Consider the following 19,033-nt stretch of genomic DNA (forward strand, 5'->3'; position numbering starts at 1 on the left):
CGGACCCCGTCCGCGGAAGGGCGCACGCGCAGTCCCGGTACCGTGCGCGGCGCAGGCGCAGTCGGTTCGGGGAAGAGTTGGAATTTGGCGGGATGTAGGTGGAGTGGAGAAAGTGTGTATCCCCTATAGATAATGTATATGACACTGAACCTATAGAAAACCGTGCAAACCCCGTGAGATGTATAGAACCTGCATCTGGTCCACTGAAAACCATGTACAACCTATAGATTCTATAGTACTTGCTATACCATACTTAGACATTTATAGTGAAGCATGTAATGTATATAAATCAAATATAGGAATTGTATATGATTGATGGTAATCTGTAGCTGTGAAATATTTAATATTCAAATTATGTAACGTATAGAAATTGTACTTAAGAGGTATAGGAATATCGCAAACATTTAGGAATTGGAAATCCTATATATTATTGAGATCTATAGGGTGTTTGGCATTTATGTGCAAAAACAGAACCAGCGTTTGATATATGGGCTCAATCTATGCTATGTAGATTATTGCATAACATCACTGTCTGTTATATAGAAGGGTTTGGATTATATATATATATATAATAACTTTTCGTTGCACACAGGAATCCTAAATGTTTACCATGACTTGCATACGGTCAGTGGCAGTGATAGGTAATGTACACAGGGCGCATGCAAATGTACAGCAGTCACGGTAACCTAGAAAACAGGAGCTGGAGTGGGCCATTCAGCCCTTCCAGCCTGCCCCACGATTCAATACGATCAGGGCTGATCATCCAACTCAGTCACCCCCCCCTTCCTGCCCCCCCTCCCGCCCCAATGCCCTTGGATTCCTATAGCCCCAAGAACTGGATCCACCTCCACAGGTTACCCCCACCCCCCCACCAAGCTCTCTTGGGTAAAGACCTTTACTCCTCAGCTCCGTCCCGAAATGGCTTATCCCCGTGGCGCGGGGGCAGCGGGGGGGGGCTGTGACCTCCCGGTGATGTATGTCGAGAGCAGGGTGAAGGAGAGCCTCGGCGCCGCGGTGACGTTATCGTGAGACCATCCGTTCAGAAACGCAGCCGATGTTCTGGGGTCACCCAGCACCGGAGTCGGAATGCAGCGGAAGCTAAAGTCTGAAACTTAAGGACCCCCTGACGACCCCCACCCCCCTGACCCGTGAGTCCTGATCCGCGGGGAGTGTGGGTGGTTCTCAGTTGCCCCCTGAACTGGCCCGGCAAGCTGCTCGCTCAGTTTTGTCGGCCGCTACAAAGACTTAACAGAGAGATGACCGCCTGGAACTGACCGGACTAAACAATGGCCGAAACAGCCCTGTTGACCCGACAGAGTCCTCCTTTCGAACATATGTGTGAGCTCGTCGAAACGTGTGGTGCTGGAAAAGCACAGCTCGGTCAGGCAGCATCCGAGGAGAGTCGACGTTTCCAGTATTAGCTCTTCATCAGGAATGAGGTGGGGGGAGCCTGAAGGGGCTGAGAGATAAATGTGGTGGGGACAGTGGGGGAAGGTGGCTGGGAATGCAATTGGCAGATGAAGTTTGAGGGGGGATGGGGTTGATGGTGGTAGATGGAGGTGGGGAGTGACGGCTCGTGCCAAACTTGGGAGAGCTGTCTCACAGACGTGTCAAGTAAGACTCTGATATGGTCGTCCTCATGATAGACAATGTCCCAGACCCCATCGTTACCGTCCCTGGGTAAGTCCTGTCCCACTGGCAGGACCAGACCCAGCAGAGGGGTGGGGCGGCACAGTGGGATACAGTCGGGACGGAGACTCTCTGGGAGTCCCCCAACATTGATTCCGGACCCCATGAAGTCTCATGGCTTCAGGTTAAACACGGCCAAGGAAACCTCCTGCTGACTGGGTGGCATAGTGGTTAGCACTGCTGCCTCACAGCGCCAGGGATCTGGATTCGATCTCACCCTCGGGTCCCTGTACGTGTGGAGTTTGCACATTCTCCCCGTGTCTGTGTGGGTTTCCTCCGGGTGCTCCGGTTTCCCCCCACAGTCCAAAGATGTGCAGGTTAGGGTGGGATTGACCATGGGAAATTGTCCCATAGTGCCCAGGGATGTGCAGGTTAGGGTGGATTGGCCATGGGAAATTGTCCCATAGTGCCCAGGGATGTGTAGGTTAGGGTGGATTGGCCATGGGAAATTGTCCTACGGTGCCCAGGGATGTGCAGGTTAGGGTGGGATTGGCCATGGGAAATTGTCCCATAGTGCTCAGGGAGGTGCAGGTTAGGGTGGGATTGGCCATGGGAAATTATCCCATAGTGCCCAGGGATGTGCAGGTTAGGGTGGGATTGGCCATGGGAAATTGTCCCATAGTGTTAGGTGCATTAGTCAGAGGGAAATGGGTCTGGGTGGGTTACTCTTTGGGGGGTCAGTGTGGACTGGTTGGGCCAAAGAGCCTGTTTCCACACTGTAGGGAATCTAATCCCGGGATAAAACATCCCCCCCCCCCCCACCACGACCCTCAGTAACAGCAGTGTTGTACCTGCTACAAGATGCCCCCTGCAGGATCCACCAAAGACCCTCAGGCAGCACCTTCCAAACCCACGGCCCCTTACACCCAGAAGGACAAGGGGCAGCAGATACATGGGAACACCCCCCCCCCCCCGCAAGTTCCCCTCTGAGCCCCTCACTCTCCTTCCTGGGTCAGAATCCTGGAATTCCCTCCCTCAGGGGGCACTGTTAGGGAGGACTAGCTGAGCGCAAGAGACAAAAGCAGGGTGTTCGATAGCGATAGTGCACGCGAGAGGCAGACCCTCCCTGGTAAATTAAATTAAAACAGAAGTCTCTTTCTCTGAATACAAGACGCATCTGTGATTAGATTGAAGCACCGAGAGCAAGAAGAGAGATTTGGATCTGATCGCAGTGTGAGAAACATGGCTACTGCATGACCAAGGCTGAGGGATGAATATTTCCCACCATTTTGGAAACCTGGAATGCAATAAATGGGAAAGGTGGTCTTGGTACTGACGGAATTGCACAAATGACATGACAATATTGATCCAACAAGCAGAATGGATCTGGGAAGAGATTTATGATTCGATTCGACTCCCTACAGTGTGGAAACAGGCCCTTCGGCCCAACAAAGCCCACACTGACCCTCCGAAGAGTAACCCGCCCAGACCTATTCCCCTACATTTATCGCTTCACCTAACACTACGGGCAATTTAGCGTGGCCAGTTCACCTGACCTGCACATCTTTGGACTGTGGGAGGAAACCGGAGCACCCGGAGGAAACCCACGCAGACACGGGGAGAATGTACAAACTCCACACAAACAGTTGCCCGAGGCTGGAATTGAACCTGGGACCCTGGTGCTGTGAGGCATTATGCTAACCACTGTGCCACCCTTCAGTTACTCAAAGGGAGAAGACAGAGGGTGGTGGTGGAGGGTTGTTTTTCAGACTGGAGGCCTGTGACCAGTGGAGTGCCACAAGGATCGATGCTGGGCCCTCTACTTTTTGTCATTTACATAAATGATTCGGATGCGAGCATAAGAGGTACAGTTAGTAAGTTTGCAGATGACACCAAAATTGGAGGGTGTAGTGGACAGCGAAGAGGGTTACCTCAGATTACAACAGGATCTGGACCAGATGGGCCAATGGGCTGAGAAGTGGCAGATGGAGTTTAATTCAGATAAATGTGAGGTGCTGCATTTTGGGAAAGCAAACCTTAGCAGGACTTATACACTTAATGGTAAGGACCTCGGGAGTGTTGCTGAACAAAGAGACCTTGGAGTGCAGGTTCATAGCTCCTTGAAAGTGGAGTCACAGGTCGATAGGATAGTGAAGGCAGCGTTTGGTATGCTTTCCTTTATTGGTCAGAGTATTGAGTACAGGAGTTGGGGGGTCATGTTGTGGCTGTACAGGACATTGGTTAGGCCACTGTTGGAATATTGTGTGCAATTCTGGTCTCCTTCCTATCGGAAGGATGTTGTGAAACTTGAAAGGGTTCAGAAAAGATTTACAAGGATGTTGCCAGGGTTGGAGGGTCTGAGCTACAGGGAGAGGCTGAACAGGCTGGGGCTGTTTTCCCCGGAGCGTCGGAGGCTGAGGGGTGACCTTATAGAGGTTCATAAAATTATGAGGGGCGTGGATAGGATAAATAGACAAAGTCTTTTCCCCCTGGGGTGGGGGAGTCCAGAACTAGAGGGACATAGGTTTAGGGTGAGAGGGGAAAGGGAGCTAAGGGGTAACTTTTTCACCCAGAGGGTGGTACGTGTATGGAATGAGCTGCCAGAGGATGTGGTGGAGGCTGGTACAATTGCAACATTTAAGAGGCATTTGGATGGGGACATGAATAGGAAGGGTTTGGAGGGATATGGGCCGGGTGCTGGCAGGTGGGAGTAGATTGGGTTGGGATATCTGGGTCAGCATGGACGGGTTGGACCGAAGGGTCTGTTTCCCTGCTGTACATCCCTATGACTCTAAATGCCAGGAAACACGGAAAGGTGTATCTTACACAGCCCTTAACAATAGCCATAAAAGTGTTAAGCTAAAGGATGATGTATTGTACCTTGTGTCGAATGCAGTTGGGGAATGGGGGGAGCTGGTGGGGAAGAAACATGAACTATTATCTTGAAGCAATCAGTGAAATTAGCAAAGATCTGGGAGCTTAGTTTTGGGGACGTTTTTGTGAAGCAGCAGATTGTAGCGCCAACGAGGGATGCAATCTCCAGTCCACTGGGAAGTAGTGATCATAACACAACTGGATTCCGTATGAAGGCTCGAAATAGACAGGCAGCAATCACGAGGGGAGAGGGGAATCGGATTGGCTCAGTTGGCTGGATTGTTGGTTTGTGGAACAGCGTGACGCTCAGTTCACAAGACCGCTTTGAGGTTACCGTGAAGGGCTCTCCTGCTTAACCCCCCTCCCTTGTCTGAGCTCTGGTGTGGCCTTCAGATTAAATCACCACCAGTTTCTCTTGTCAACGAGAGAGCAGTCCCTATGGTGTTGGTAAAAAACAACAAAGGGAGAATCGTTGGTTAGGCCACTGTTGGAATATTGCGTGCAATTCCGGTCTCCTTCCTGTCGGAAAGATGTTGTGAAACTTGAAAGGGTTCAGAAAAGATTTACAAGGATGTTGCCAGGGTTGGAGGGTCTGAGCTACAGGGAGAGGCTGAACAGGCTGGGGCTGTTTTCCCTGGAGTGTCGGAGGCTGAGGGGTGACCTTATAGAGGTTTATAAAATCATGAGGGACATGGATAGGGTAAATAGGCAAAGTCTTTTCCCCCTGGGGTCGGGGAGTCCAGAACTAGAGGGGCATAGGTTTAGGGTGAGAGGGGAAAGGGAGCTAAGGGGTAACTTTTTCACCCAGAGGGTGGTACGTGTCTGGAATGAGCTGCCAGAGGAAGTGGTGGGGGCTGGTACAATGACAGCATTGAAAAGGTGGATGGGGACATGAATAGGAAGGGTTTAGAGGGAGATGGGCCAAGTGCTGGCAAATGGGACTAGATGGGGTTAGGATATCTGGGACAGCATGGACGGGGATGGGCCGAAGGGTCTGTTTCCATGCTGCACATCTCTACATGGGACTAGATTAGGTTAGGATATCTGGGACAGCATGGAGGAGTGGGCTGAAGGGTCTGTTTCCGTGCTGTGCGTCTCTAAATGGGACTAGAGTAGGTTAGGATATCTGGGACAGCATGGAGGGGATGGGCCGAAGGGTCTGTTTCCGTGCTGTATGACTCTGTAACTGCGTTGTGAAAACGTCCAATATTTCAGTCTGACTCACCCTGTTGAGGGAGTGATCTCCACAGGCTCCCCACACTCTGGGGGAAGACATGTCTTCTCATCTCAGTTCAGGGTGAAGGGTCGATGTAAGTCTCTGTTATCCCAGTAACAGTACAAGCTGGCACCTCGATATCACAGGAGAGTGTTAGCAACGATCCACTGTGGGCTCAGTGGTGAGCACCGTTACCCCCCCCCCAGCACTAGGGACCTGGGTACGATCCCACCCTCGGGTCCCTGTACGTGTGGAGTTCGCACATTCTCCCCCGTGTCTGCGTGGGTTTCCTCCGGGTGCTCCGGTTTCCTCCCACAGTCCAGGGATGTACAGGTTAGGGTGGGATTGGCCATGGGGAATTGTCCCATAGTGTCCCAGGGATGTGCAGGTTAGGGTGGATTGGCCATGGGAAATTGTCCCATAGTGTCCCAGGGATGTGCAGGTCAGGGTGGATTGGCCATGGGAAATTGTCCCATAGTGCCCAGGGATGTGCAGGTTAGGGTGGATTGGCCATGGGAAATTGTCCCATAGTGTCCCAGGGATGTGCAGGTTAGGGTGGATTGGCCATAGGAAATTGTCCCATAGTGTCCCAGGGATGTGCAGGTTAGGGTGGATTGGCCATAGGAAATTGTCCCATAGTGTCCCAGGGATGTGCAGGTCAGGGTGGATTGGCCATGGGAAATTGTCCCATAGTGTCCAGTGATGTGCAGGTTAGGGTGGGTTGGCCATGGGGAATTGTCCCATAGTGTCCCAGGGATGTGCAGGTTAGGGTGGGATTGGCCATGGGGAATTGTCCCATAGTGCCCAGGGATGTGCAGGTTAGGGTGGATCGGCCATGGGAAATTGTCCCATAGTGTCCAGGGATGTGCAGGTCAGAGTGGATTGGCCGTGCTAAATTGTCCCATAGTGCCCAGGGATGTGCAGGTTAGGGTGGATTGGCCATGGGAAATTGTCCCATAGTGCCCAGGGATGTTCAGGTTAGGGTGGATTGGCCATGGGATATTGTCCCATAGTGCCCAGGGATGTGCAGTTAGGGTGGATTAGTCAGGGGGAAATGTAGAGGTATGGGGTAGGGGAATGGGTCTGGGTGGGATACTCTTTCGAGGGTCGGTGTGGATTTGTTGGGCCGAAGGGCCTGTTTCCACCCAATGTCGGGACAAGTCCGTGTATCATTGACTTTCACGATAAGGGAATTTCCAGCGTGTCGTGGGGGGGTGGTGTCCTCCTGTTAATGGCCGGACTGACCGAGGGGCTGCTCTCTTGGACAGGTGAACGGAGATGGGGAGCGTTCCGAGCAAAAGGGGTTCGCACAGGAGGGGCCGTGCACCCCCGGGACCCACCGACGAAGGTCATCAGTCGAAGAGACGGGGAACGGGACAGGAATGGGCCAAGCATCCGAGGAGAACAGGTCACCATCCCCTCACTCCCTACCCCACACACCGATGGTCAGTCTGTACCATCCAGGGATAAAACAGCCCACCCTGGATTGGCCCCACACCCCCTCCAGCCCCGACCCCCCCTCCCTATCTCTGTAACCCCCCTACACCCCCTCCCTATCTCTGTAACCCCCTCCAGCCCCTACACCCCCTCCCTATCTCTGTAACCCCCTCCAGTCCCTACACCCCCACCCTATCTCTGTAACCCCCCTACACCCCCTCCCTATCTCTGTAACCCCCTCCCTATCTCTGTAACCCCCTCCCTATCTCTGTAACCCCCCTACACCCCCTCCCTATCTCTGTAACCCCCCTACACTCCCTCCCTATCTCTGTAACCCTCTCCAGCCCCTACACCCCCTCCCTATCTCTGTAACCCCCCTACACCCCCTCCCTATCTCTGTAACCCCCTACACCCCCTCCCTATCTCTGTAACCCCCTTCAGCCTCTACACCCCTCCCTATCTCTGTAACCCCCTCCAGTCCCTACACCCCCTCCCTATCTCTGTAACCCCCCTACACCCCCTCCCTATCTCTGTAACCCCCTCCAGCCCCTACACCCCCTCCCTATCTCTGTAACCCCCTCGAGACCCTCCACCCCCTCCCTATCTCTGTAACCCCCTCCCTATCTCTGTAACCCCCTCCAGCCCCTACACCCCCTCCCTATCTCTGTAACCCCCTCCAGCCCCTACACCCCCTCCCTATCTCTGTAACCCCCTCCCTATCTCTGTAACCCCCTCCCCCCCCTCTCTGTAACCCCCTCCCTATCTCTGTAACCCCCTACACCCCCTCCCTATCTCTGTAACCCCCTAGACCCCCTCCCTATCTCTGTAACCCCCTCCAGCCCCTACACCCCCTCCCTATCTCTGTAACCCCCTACACCCCCTCCCTATCTCTGTAACCCCCTACACCCCCTCCCTATCTCTGTAACCCCCTACACCCCCTCCCTATCTCTGTAACCCCCTCCAGCCCCTACACCCCCTCCCTATCTCTGTAACCCCCTCCAGCCCCTACACCTCCTCCCTATCTCTGTAACCCCCTCCAGCCCCTACACCCCCTCCCTATCTCTGTAACCCCCTCCAACCCCTACACCCCCTCCCTATCTCTGTAACCCCCTCCAGCCCCTACACCCCCTCCCTATCTCTGTAACCCCCTCCAGCCCCTACACCCCCTCCCTATCTTGGTAACCTCCTCCAGCCCCTACACCCCCTCCCTATCTCTGTAACCCTCACCAGCCCCTACACCCCCTCCCTATCTCCATAACCCCCTACCCCCCTCCCTCTCTCTGTAACCCCCTACATCCCCTCCCTATCTCTGTAACCCCCTACACCCCCTCCCTATCTCTGTAACCCCCTCCAGCCCCTACACCCCCTCCCTATCTCTGTATCCCCCTCTAGCCCCTACACCCCCTCCCTATCTCTGTAACCCCCTCCAGCCCCTACATCCCCTCCCTATCTCTGTAACCCCCTCCAGCCCCTACACCCCCTCCCTATCTCTGTAACCCCCTCCAGCCCCTCCCTATCTCTGTAACCCCCTCCCTATCTCTGTAACCCCCTCCAGCCCCTACTCCCCTCCCTATCTCTGTAACCCCCTACACCCCTACACCCCCTCCCTATCTCTGTAAACCCCTCCAGCCCCTACACCCCCTCCCTATCTCTGTAACCCCCTCCAGCCCCTACACCCCCTCCCTATCTCTGTAACCCCCTCCAGCCCCTACACCCCCTCCCTATCTCTGTAACCCCCTCCAGCCCCTACACCCCCTCCCTATCTCTGTAACCCCCTCCAGCCCCTACACCCCCTCCCTATCTCTGTAACCCCCTCCACCCCCTCCCTATCTCTGTAACCCCCTCCCTATCTCTGTAACCCCCTCCAGCCCCTACACCCCCTCCCTATCTCTGTAACCCCCTCCACCCCCTCCCTATCTCTGTAACCCCCTCCCTATCTCTGTAACCCCCTCCAGCCCCTACACCCCCTCCCTATCTCTGTAACCCCCTCCAGCCCCTACACCCCCTCCCTATCTCTGTAACCCCCTCCAGCCCCTACACCCCCTCCCTATCTCTGTAACCCCCTCCAGCCCCTACACCCCCTCCCCATCTCTGTAACCCCCTACACCCCCTCCCTATCTCTGTAACCCCCTACACCCCCTCCCTATCTCTGTAACCCCCTCCAGCCCCTACACCCCCTCCCCATCTCTGTAACCCCCTCCAGCCCCTACATCCCCTCCCTATCTCTGTAACCCCCTCCAGCCCCTACACCCCCTCCCTATCTCTGTAACCCCCTCCCTATCTCTGTAACCCCCTCCCTATCTCTGTAACCCCCTCCAGCCCCTACACCCCCTCCCTATCTCTGTAACCCCCTCCAGCCCCTACACCCCCTCCCTATCTCTGTAACCCCCTCCAGCCCCTACACCCCCTCCCTATCTCTGTAACCCCCTCCAGCCCCTACACCCCCTCCCTATCTCTGTAACCCCCTCCCTATCTCTGTAACCCCCTCCCTATCTCTGTAACCCCCTCCAGCCCCTACACCCCCTCCCTATCTCTGTAACCCCCTCCAGCCCCTACACCCCCTCCCTATCTCTGTAACCCCCTCCAGCCCCTACACCCCCTCCCTATCTCTGTAACCCCCACCAGCCCCTACACCCCCTCCCTATCTCTGTAACCCCCTCCAGCCCCTACACCCCCTCCCTATCTCTGTAACCCCCTCCAGCCCCTACACCCCCTCCCTATCTCTGTAACCCCCTCCAGCCCCTACACCCCCTCCCTATCTCTGTAACCCCCACCAGCCCCTACACCCCCTCCCTATCTCTGTAACCCCCTCCAGCCCATACACCCCCTCCCTATCTCTGTAACCCCCTCCAGCCCCTACATCCCCTCCCTATCTCTGTAACACCCTACACTCCCTCCCTATCTCTGTAACACCCTACACCCCCTCCCCATCTCTGTAACCCCCTCCAGCCCCTACACCCCCTCCCTATCTCTGTAACCCCCTCCAGCCCCTACATCCCCTCCCTATCTCTGTAACACCCTACACCCCCTCCCTATCTCTGTAACACCCTACACCCCCTCCCCATCTCTGTAACCCCCTCCAGCCCCTACACCCCCTCCCTATCTCTGTAACCCCCTCCAGCCCCTACATCCCCTCCCTATCTCTGTAACACCCTACACCCCCTCCCTATCTCTGTCACGCCCTCCAGCCCCTACACCACCTCCCTATCTCTGTCACCCCCTCCAGCCCCTACACCCCCTCCCTATCTCTGTCACCCCCTCCAGCCCCTACACCCCCTCCCTATCTCTGTAACCCCCTATACCCCCTCCCTATCTCTGTAACCCCCTCCAGCCCCTACACCCCCTCCCTATCTCTGTCACCCCCTCCAGCCCCTACACCCCCTCCCTATCTCTGTCACCCCCTCCAGCCCCTACACCCCCTCCCTATCTCTGTAACCCCCTATACCCCCTCCCTATCTCTGTAACCCCCTCCAGCCCCTACACCCCCTCCCTATCTCTGTAACCCCCTCCACCCCCTCCCTATCTCTGTAACCCCCTCCAGCCCCTACCCCCCTCCCTTTCTCTGTCTCCCTCTGCAGACCCTACACCCCCTCCCTATCTCTGTAACCCCCACCCTATCTCTGTAACCCCCTCCAGCCCCTACATCCCCTCCCTATCTCTGTAACCCCCTCCAGCCCCTACACCCCCTCCCTATCTCTGTCACGCCCTCCAGTCCCTACACCCCCTCCCTATCTCTGTAACCTCCTCCAGCCCCTACACCCCCCTCCCTATCTCTGTAACCTCCTCCAGCCACTACACCCCCTCCCTATCTCTGTAACCCCCCTACACCCCCTCCCTATCTCTGTAACCCCCTACACCCCCTCCCTATCTCTGTAACCCCCTACACCCCCTACACCCCCTCCCTATCTCTGTAACCCCCTCCAGCCCCTACACCCCCTCCCTATCTCTGTAACCCCCTCCAGCCCCTACCCCCCCTCCCTATCTCTGTAACCCCCTCCAGCCCCTACACTCCCTCCCTATCTCTGTAACCCCCTCCAGCCCCTACACCCCCTCCCTATCTCTGTAGCCCCCTCCCTGTCTCTGTAACCCCCTCCCTATCTCTGTAACCCCCTCCCTGTCTCTGTAACCCCCTCCCTATCTCTGTAACCCCCTCCCTGTCTCTGTAACCCCCTCCCTATCTCTGTAACCCCCTCCCTATCTCGGTAACCCCCTCCCTGTCTCTGTAACCCCCTCCCTATCTCTGTCACCCCCTCCCTATCTCTGTAACCCCCTCCCTCTCTCTGTCACCCCCTCACTATCTCTGTAAGGCCCTCCCTATCTCTGTCATCCCCTCCCTATCTCTGTAACCCCCTCCCTATCTCTGTAACCCCCTCCCTATCTCTGTAACCCCCTCCCTATCTCTGTAACCCCCTCCCTGTCTCTGTAACCCCCTCCCTATCTCTGTCACCCCCTCCCTATCTCTGTCACCCCCTCCACCCCCTCCCTATCTCTGTAACCCCCTCCAGCCCCTACATCCCCTCCCTTTCTCTGTAACCCCCTCCAGCCCCTACACCCCCTCCCTATCTCTGTCACGCCCTCCAGTCCCTACACCCCCTCCCTATCTCTGTAACCTCCTCCAGCCCCTACACCCCCCTCCCTATCTCTGTAACCCCCTCCAGCCCCTACACCCCCTCCCTATCTCTGTCACGCCCTCCAGTCCCTACATACCCTCCCTATCTCTGTAACCCCCTCCAGCCCCTACACCCCCCTCCCTATCTCTGTAACCCCCTCCAGCCCCTACACCCCCTCCCTATCTCTGTAACCCCCCTACACCCCCTCCCTATCTCTGTAACCCCCTACACCCCCTCCCTATCTCTGTAACCCCCTCCAGCCCCTACCCCCCCTCCCTATCTCTGTAACCCCCTCCAGCCCCTACACTCCCTCCCTATCTCTGTAACCCCCTCCAGCCCCTCCACCCCCTCCCTATCTCTGTAGCCCCCTCCCTGTCTCTGTAACCCCCTCCCTATCTCTGTCACCCCCTCCCTATCTCTGTAACCCCCTCCCTCTCTCTGTCACCCCCTCACTATCTCTGTAAGGCCCTCCCTATCTCTGTCACCCCCTCCACCCCCTCCCTATCTCTGTAACCCCCTCCCTATCTCTGTCACCCCCTCCACCCCCTCCCTATCTCTGTAATCCCCTCCCTATCTCTGTAACCCCCCTACACCCCCTCCCTATCTCTGTAACCCCCTCCACCCCCTCCCTATCTCTGTAATCCCCTCCCTATCTCTGTAACCCCCCTACACCCCCTCCCTATCTCTGTAACCCCCTACACCCCCTCCCTATCTCTGTAACCCCCTACACCCCCTCCCTATCTCTGTCACCCCCTCCCTATCTCTGTCACCCCCTCCCTATCTCTGTAAGGCCCTCACTATCTCTGTAACCCCCTCACTATCTCTGTAACCCCCTCCCTATCTCTGTCACCCCCTCCACCCCCTCCCTATCTCTGTAACCCCCTCCCTATCTCTGTAACCCCCTCCCTATCTCTGTCACCCCCTCCCTATCTCTGTAAGGCCCACCCTCCTGTTATGGACCAGTTCTGACCCCCCCCAGGAGGTTGCCCTGGTGCTGTCTTTGAGCTCTGGGTTGTGTGGGTGTGTCGTGGATGTTCTTGGGGAGAATCAGCCGTTCGGCCCACTTAGTTTTGAAACACAACAGGATTTATTTCCAAGATGATGGAGTGAAATGCGGTAATGTATCCTATCGAAACACACCAGGCCGCCCCTGACCTAACGATGCCATTCCGAAATGCTTGTAACTATCCCAATAAACACCCCTTGGCACAAAAGGTCAAAATGAAACATAGTCTTACAAGGCTTAAAGTCAAAAGGAGAGGGAGGGGGACAGCACATTTTGGTGGGATGTTCCTCATACAGGTCATCAATGGGTGACTAAAGATCACCAGGTCAATGTACCGGTCATCAATGGGTGACTAAAGATCACCAGGTCATCAATGTACGGGTCATCAATGGGTGACTAAAGATCACCAGGTCGTCAATGTACAGGTCATCAATGTACAGGTCATCAATGGGTGACTAAAGATCACCAGGTCATCAATGTACAGGTCATCAATGGGTGACTAAAGATCACCAGGTCAATGTACAGGTCATCAATGGGTGACTAAAGATCACCAGGTCGTCAATGTACAGGTCATTAATGGGTGACTAAAGATCACCAGGTCGTCAATGTACAGGTCATCGATGGGTGACTAAAGATCACCAGGCCAATGTACAGGTCATCAATGGGTGACTAAAGATCACCAGGTCATCAATGTACAGGTCATCGATGGGTGACTAAAGATCACCAGGTCATCAATGTACAGGTCATCGATGGGTGACTAAAGATCACCAGGTCATCAATGTACAGGTCATCAATGGGTGACTAAAGATCACCAGGTCCTCAATGTACAGGTCATCGATGGGTGACTAAAGATCACCAGGTCGTCAATGTACAGGTCATTAATGGGTGACTAAAGATCACCAGGTCAAATTACAGGTCATCAATGGGTGACTAAAGATCACCAGGTCAATGTACAGGTCATCGATGTACAGGTCATCAATGGGTGACTAAAGATCACCAGGTCGTCAATGTACGGGTCATCAATGGGTGACTAAAGATCACCAGGTCATCAATGTACAGGTCATCAATGGGTGACTAAAGATCACCAGGTCGTCAATGTACAGGTCATCAATGGGTGACTAAAGATCACCAGGTCAATGTACAGGTCATCAATGGGTGACTAAAGATCACCAGGTCGTCAATGTACGGGTCATCAATGGGTGACTAAAGATCACCAGGTCATCAATGTACGGGTCATCAATGGGTGACTAAAGATCACCAGGTCGTCAATGTACAGGTCATCAATGTACAGGTCATCAATGTACAGGTCATCAATGGGTGACTAAAGATCACCAGGTCAAATTACAGGTCATCAATGGGTGACTAAAGATCACCAGGTCATCAATGTACAGGTCATCAATGGGTGACTAAAGATCACCAGGTTGTCAATGTACAGGTCATTAATGGGTGACTAAAGATCACCAGGTCGTCAATGTACAGGTCATCGATGGGTGACTAAAGATCACCAGGCCAATGTACAGGTCATCAATGGGTGACTAAAGATCACCAGGTCATCAATGTACAGGTCATCAATGGGTGACTAAAGATCACCAGGTTGTCAATGTACAGGTCATTAATGGGTGACTAAAGATCACCAGGTCGTCAATGTACAGGTCATCGATGGGTGACTAAAGATCACCAGGCCAATGTACAGGTCATCAATGGGTGACTAAAGATCACCAGGTCATCAATGTACAGGTCATTAATGGGTGACTAAAGATCACCAGGTCATCAATGTACAGGTCATCGATGGGTGACTAAAGATCACCAGGTCATCAATGTACAGGTCATCAATGGGTGACTAAAGATCACCAGGTCATCAATGTACAGGTCATCGATGGGTGACTAAAGATCACCAGGTCGTCAATGTACAGGTCATTAACGGGTGACTAAAGATCACCAGGTCAAATTACAGGTCATCAATGGGTGACTAAAGATCACCAGGTCGTCAATGTACGGGTCATCAATGGGTGACTAAAGATCACCAGGTCAATGTACAGGTCATCAATGGGTGACTAAAGATCACCAGGTCATCAATGTACAGGTCATCAATGGGTGACTAAAGATCACCAGGTCAATGTACAGGTCATCAATGGGTGACTAAAGATCACCAGGTCAATGTACAGGTCATCGATGTACAGGTCATCAATGGGTGACTAAAGATCACCAGGTCGTCAATGTACAGGTCATCAATGGGTGACTAAAGATCACCAGGTCAATGTACGGGTCATCAATGGGTGACTAAAGATCACCAGGTCAATGTACGGGTCATCAATGGGTGACTAAAGATCACCAGGTCATCAATGTACAGGTCATCAATGGGTGACTAAAGATCACCAGGTCGTCAATGTACGGGTCATCAATGGGTGACTAAAGATCACCAGGTCAATGTACAGGTCATCAATGGGTGACTAAAGATCACCAGGTCATCAATGTACAGGTCATCAATGGGTGACTAAAGATCACCAGGTCAATGTACAGGTCATCAATGGGTGACTAAAGATCACCAGGTCATCAATGTACGGGTCATCAATGGGTGACTAAAGATCACCAGGTCAATGTACAGGTCATCAATGGGTGACTAAAGATCACCAGGTCATCAATGTACAGGTCATCAATGTACACCGAATGGGTGGGTAATCTGGCAATGACCTTATTGTTTAGTCTCTGAAATGTGACTGGAGCGTTTTTAATACCATGAGGTTAAACCGATTGAGTCCATTCAGTTTTACGAAAGCCGAAATTGCCTTTGCTCTCTCTGATTGAGGTACCTGCCAGTATCCTCTGACTAAGTCCAACTTGGAAATATAAGTTGCTTGTCCTACATCTCAACACAGTCCTCCAATCGTGGAATTGGATCTGCATCAGTCTTCGTAACGGCATTGACTTTGCGATAGTCCACACATAACCGTTGGGTACCACCTGGTTTTGGCACCATGACTATGGGTGAGCTCCAGTCACTGCAGCTCACTTGGATTGTGCCATCTTGGAACATGCAACTCTTATCAGCTTCTGTGCCAACTTTAGAGGGTTGTGCCTATAAGGATGTTGCTTAATTGGAACAGCATCTCCCATGTCTACGTCATGCACAATTCGGTCAGTCCTGCCCAGTTTATTTCCACATGCGGTAGCAATAACTCTTTCAAATCCTGTTCAGTTTCTGGTGGAAGGTAACTCAATAACTTATCCCCAATTTTTGACAACTCCCTCATGATTTGAGGAACGTCCAATTCGGAATCCTTTGGTTCTTCCCTCTGCGCGGTAATCACTAACACTGTCTCCTCTTGCTTTCCATCCCTATCTAAATACCTTTTGAGCATGTTCACATGGCACATACTCTGTGAGATTTCTTCCTGTCTGGAATCCTTATCAAGTCATTCACCTCACTCAATTTCCTCTCGATTCGATAAGGTCCACTAAACCGTGCTTTTAAACGCTCACCAATTACTGGAAGTAAGACCAATACCATATCCCCAATTGTGAATTTGTGGTTTCTTGTCCGCTGTGACACTTCTAAATGCTGTCCAGCCAACTCTCCAATTCTATTTAATTGTTCTGTAAAATTTGACACACAGTCCACCTTGGTGGACCCTGAATTCTGACTTCTTCTGCGTCGACTTTGTGATTACTTCATGCCCCAAAAACTAATTCAAACGGACTGGATTTGGTCAATTCATTCGGTGCGTCTCTGATCGCAAACAAAGTTCAAAGGGAACTCCCTTATTGTTGTGGTTCTGTTCGCCGAGCTGGGAATTTGTCTTGCAGACGTTTCGTCCCCTGTCTCGGTGACATCCTCAGTGCTTGGGAGCCTCCTGTGAAGCGCTTCTGTGCTGTTTCCTCCGGCATTTATAGTATTCACAGGAGGCCCCCAAGCACTGAGGATGTCACCTAGACGGGGGACGAAACGTTTGCAAGACAAATTCCCAGCTCGGCGAACAGGACCACAACAACGAGCACCCGAGCTACAAATCTTCTCGCAAACTTTGGAACTCCCTTATGCCAATCGTCTGGATAATCCTGACCGTTAGCCTTCAGCATGGTCTTTAGTGTCTGATGCCATCTCTCCCAGCGATTCTGGATGGTACGCAGTAGATTTGAATTGCTTTATTCCTAAGCCCTCCATAACTTGCTTGAATAATTTGGATGTGAAGTTTGCCCCTTGATCTGACTGTGTCTCTATTGGCAGTCCGTACCGAGTGACAAATTTGAGTAATTTCTCTGCAATCCTTTTAGCTGTGGTATTGCATAGTGGAACGGCCTGTGGAAATCTAGTCGATACCTTCATTATCGTTAACAAATACTGATTTCCACTGCTTGATGAGGTAGGGGAGCTACGCAATCAATGAAGACTCTTGTGAAAGGTTCCTCAGATGCTGGAATAGGTATTAAAGGTGCAGCTTTTATTACTGCCTGGGGTTTTCCGATTAGCTGACACGTCTGGCGAACTTTAGCTACGTCCTTGTGCGGTCCAGACCGGTAAAAATGTCTTTGTATTTTAGCCTCAGTTTTCCTCACCCCTAAATGACCTGCACTCATGCGCCACTCCCAGCACCTCCTCTCCATGCTTGACTGGCAATACAATTTGATGAATCTCTGCCCATTTCTCTGCCTGAATACGGGATGTAGGTTTGCTCGCTCAGCTGGAAGGTTCATTTCCAGATGTTTCGTCACCATATTAGGTAACCTCCAGGCGAAGCACTGCTGACGATCCCTGCTTTCGGTTTATTGGTTGGGGTTTCTTTAGATTAGATTAGATTCTCTACAGTGTGGAAACAGGCCCTTCGGCCCAACCAGTCCACACCGACCCTCTGAAGAGTAACCCACCCAGACCCACTTCCCTCTGACTAACATACTAGCACTGTGGGCAATTTCCCATGGCCAATCCACCCTGACCTGCACATCTTTGGAGTGTGGGAGGAAACCGGAGCACCCGGAGGAAACCCACGCATTCACGGGGAGAACGTGCAAACTCTACACGCAGTTGGCCCAAGGCTGGAATCGAACCTGGGACCCTGGTGCTGTGAGGTAGCAGTGCTAACCACTGAGCCACCATGCCACCCTTTGGGTTGGTGACGTCAGTTCCTGTGGCGATGTCATTTCCTGTTCCTTTTCTCGGGGGGGGGTGGGAGATGGGGTCTAACTCGATGTGTTTGTTGATAGAGTTCTGGTCGGCGTGCCACGCTTCTAGGAATTCTCGTGCGTGTCTCTGTTTGGCTTGTCCCGGGATGGATGTGCTGTCCCAGTCGAAGTGGGTGTCCTTCCTCTTTCGGATGTCCTCTCTCTGCTCCTGGCTTTCATCAACCATCTGATCAAGCAGGGTCTCTGCTGGGTTCCACTTTACTGTTTGACCTCTCCTGTTTCGACTAGCGACTTTGTGACCCCGTTACCGCACGGTCGGGAAAGCTCCGAGGGTGTAAGTTCAGTCGCCTGACTTCCCACTGGCTCTTCAACCAGAGTGGGCAGCACTCCTGCCGGTGAATCAGTTGTATCCTTTGCAGGGACAAACTGTGTTCCTGGAGCTGAGAGTGTCTCCGGTACTCCTCCCACACATTCTCCACCCTCCTCTGGCCTTAACTGAGCACTTTTTAATAATCTCAGGGTGAATTCCTGTTACCTTTCCTGGCCATAGTCCCCTCATCCGTCAGCCTCGCAGACTGAGAGGAACCTGTGGTCCCTCCAGATTGGAACCTCCTTACCTACTGCTCCTGACCTCGGTGAATAAGCTTTGCCTTCACAGGGATATCCATCTTTTAAGCAAATCTGGCACTTCGAGTCATAGGTTTCCTCCTTCACCAACCTCCGACCAACCTGAACGTTCTGGTGCAGCTTTCTCACCCTCACTGGGCTTTCTGTTATCACTCCCCGGCTTTCTCCTCGCTCACCAACGCTCTGATTTCGTGCGGCCCACCTTATTGCAATGAAAACACTGGAGCTTTTTAACTCTTTACCCCCCCCACCCCCCGGTAAGTGCTCCCTGTGAGCTTCGCTGAGATCTACCTTGCCCTTCCCGCGTGCTGGTTTCTCTTTGCCCCAATTTCTAACCCCCTCATGGATCTGAAATTGATCCTGGAAGCCACACCGTGTTTTTTTTTTATGGGCCAGCCCGTGGTCGTCAGCCGTCGTCGTCATTCAACCTGTGTCACGGTCGGCGCTGCGAGACGTGTCAGAGTGTCAACATGGATGCCACCATTATGGGTGGAGACACCTCCCACCGTGTACGCG

At 53.1% G+C, this 19,033-nt stretch overlaps 1 protein-coding gene across 2 annotated transcripts in view; it reads left to right on the top strand.

The window, feature by feature from the left end:
* The window catches only part of LOC140473144 (uncharacterized), a 32,923-nt gene continuing 13,890 nt past the window's right edge, over nt 1–19,033 (top strand). Inside the window, exons 1-2 of one of the 2 annotated variants that reach the window (XM_072567562.1) lie at nt 1–112; nt 6,988–7,127. In XM_072567562.1, the coding sequence (XP_072423663.1) occupies nt 6,998–7,127 (130 nt within the window). In that variant the 5' untranslated portion in view covers nt 1–112; nt 6,988–6,997. The remainder of the gene's footprint in view (nt 113–6,987; nt 7,128–19,033) is intronic. The other variant, XM_072567563.1, reaches the window with a different exon arrangement.

This window comes from Chiloscyllium punctatum, unplaced genomic scaffold (assembly GCF_047496795.1).
Source record: "Chiloscyllium punctatum isolate Juve2018m unplaced genomic scaffold, sChiPun1.3 scaffold_532, whole genome shotgun sequence".
Taxonomy (NCBI): Eukaryota; Metazoa; Chordata; class Chondrichthyes; order Orectolobiformes; family Hemiscylliidae; genus Chiloscyllium; species Chiloscyllium punctatum.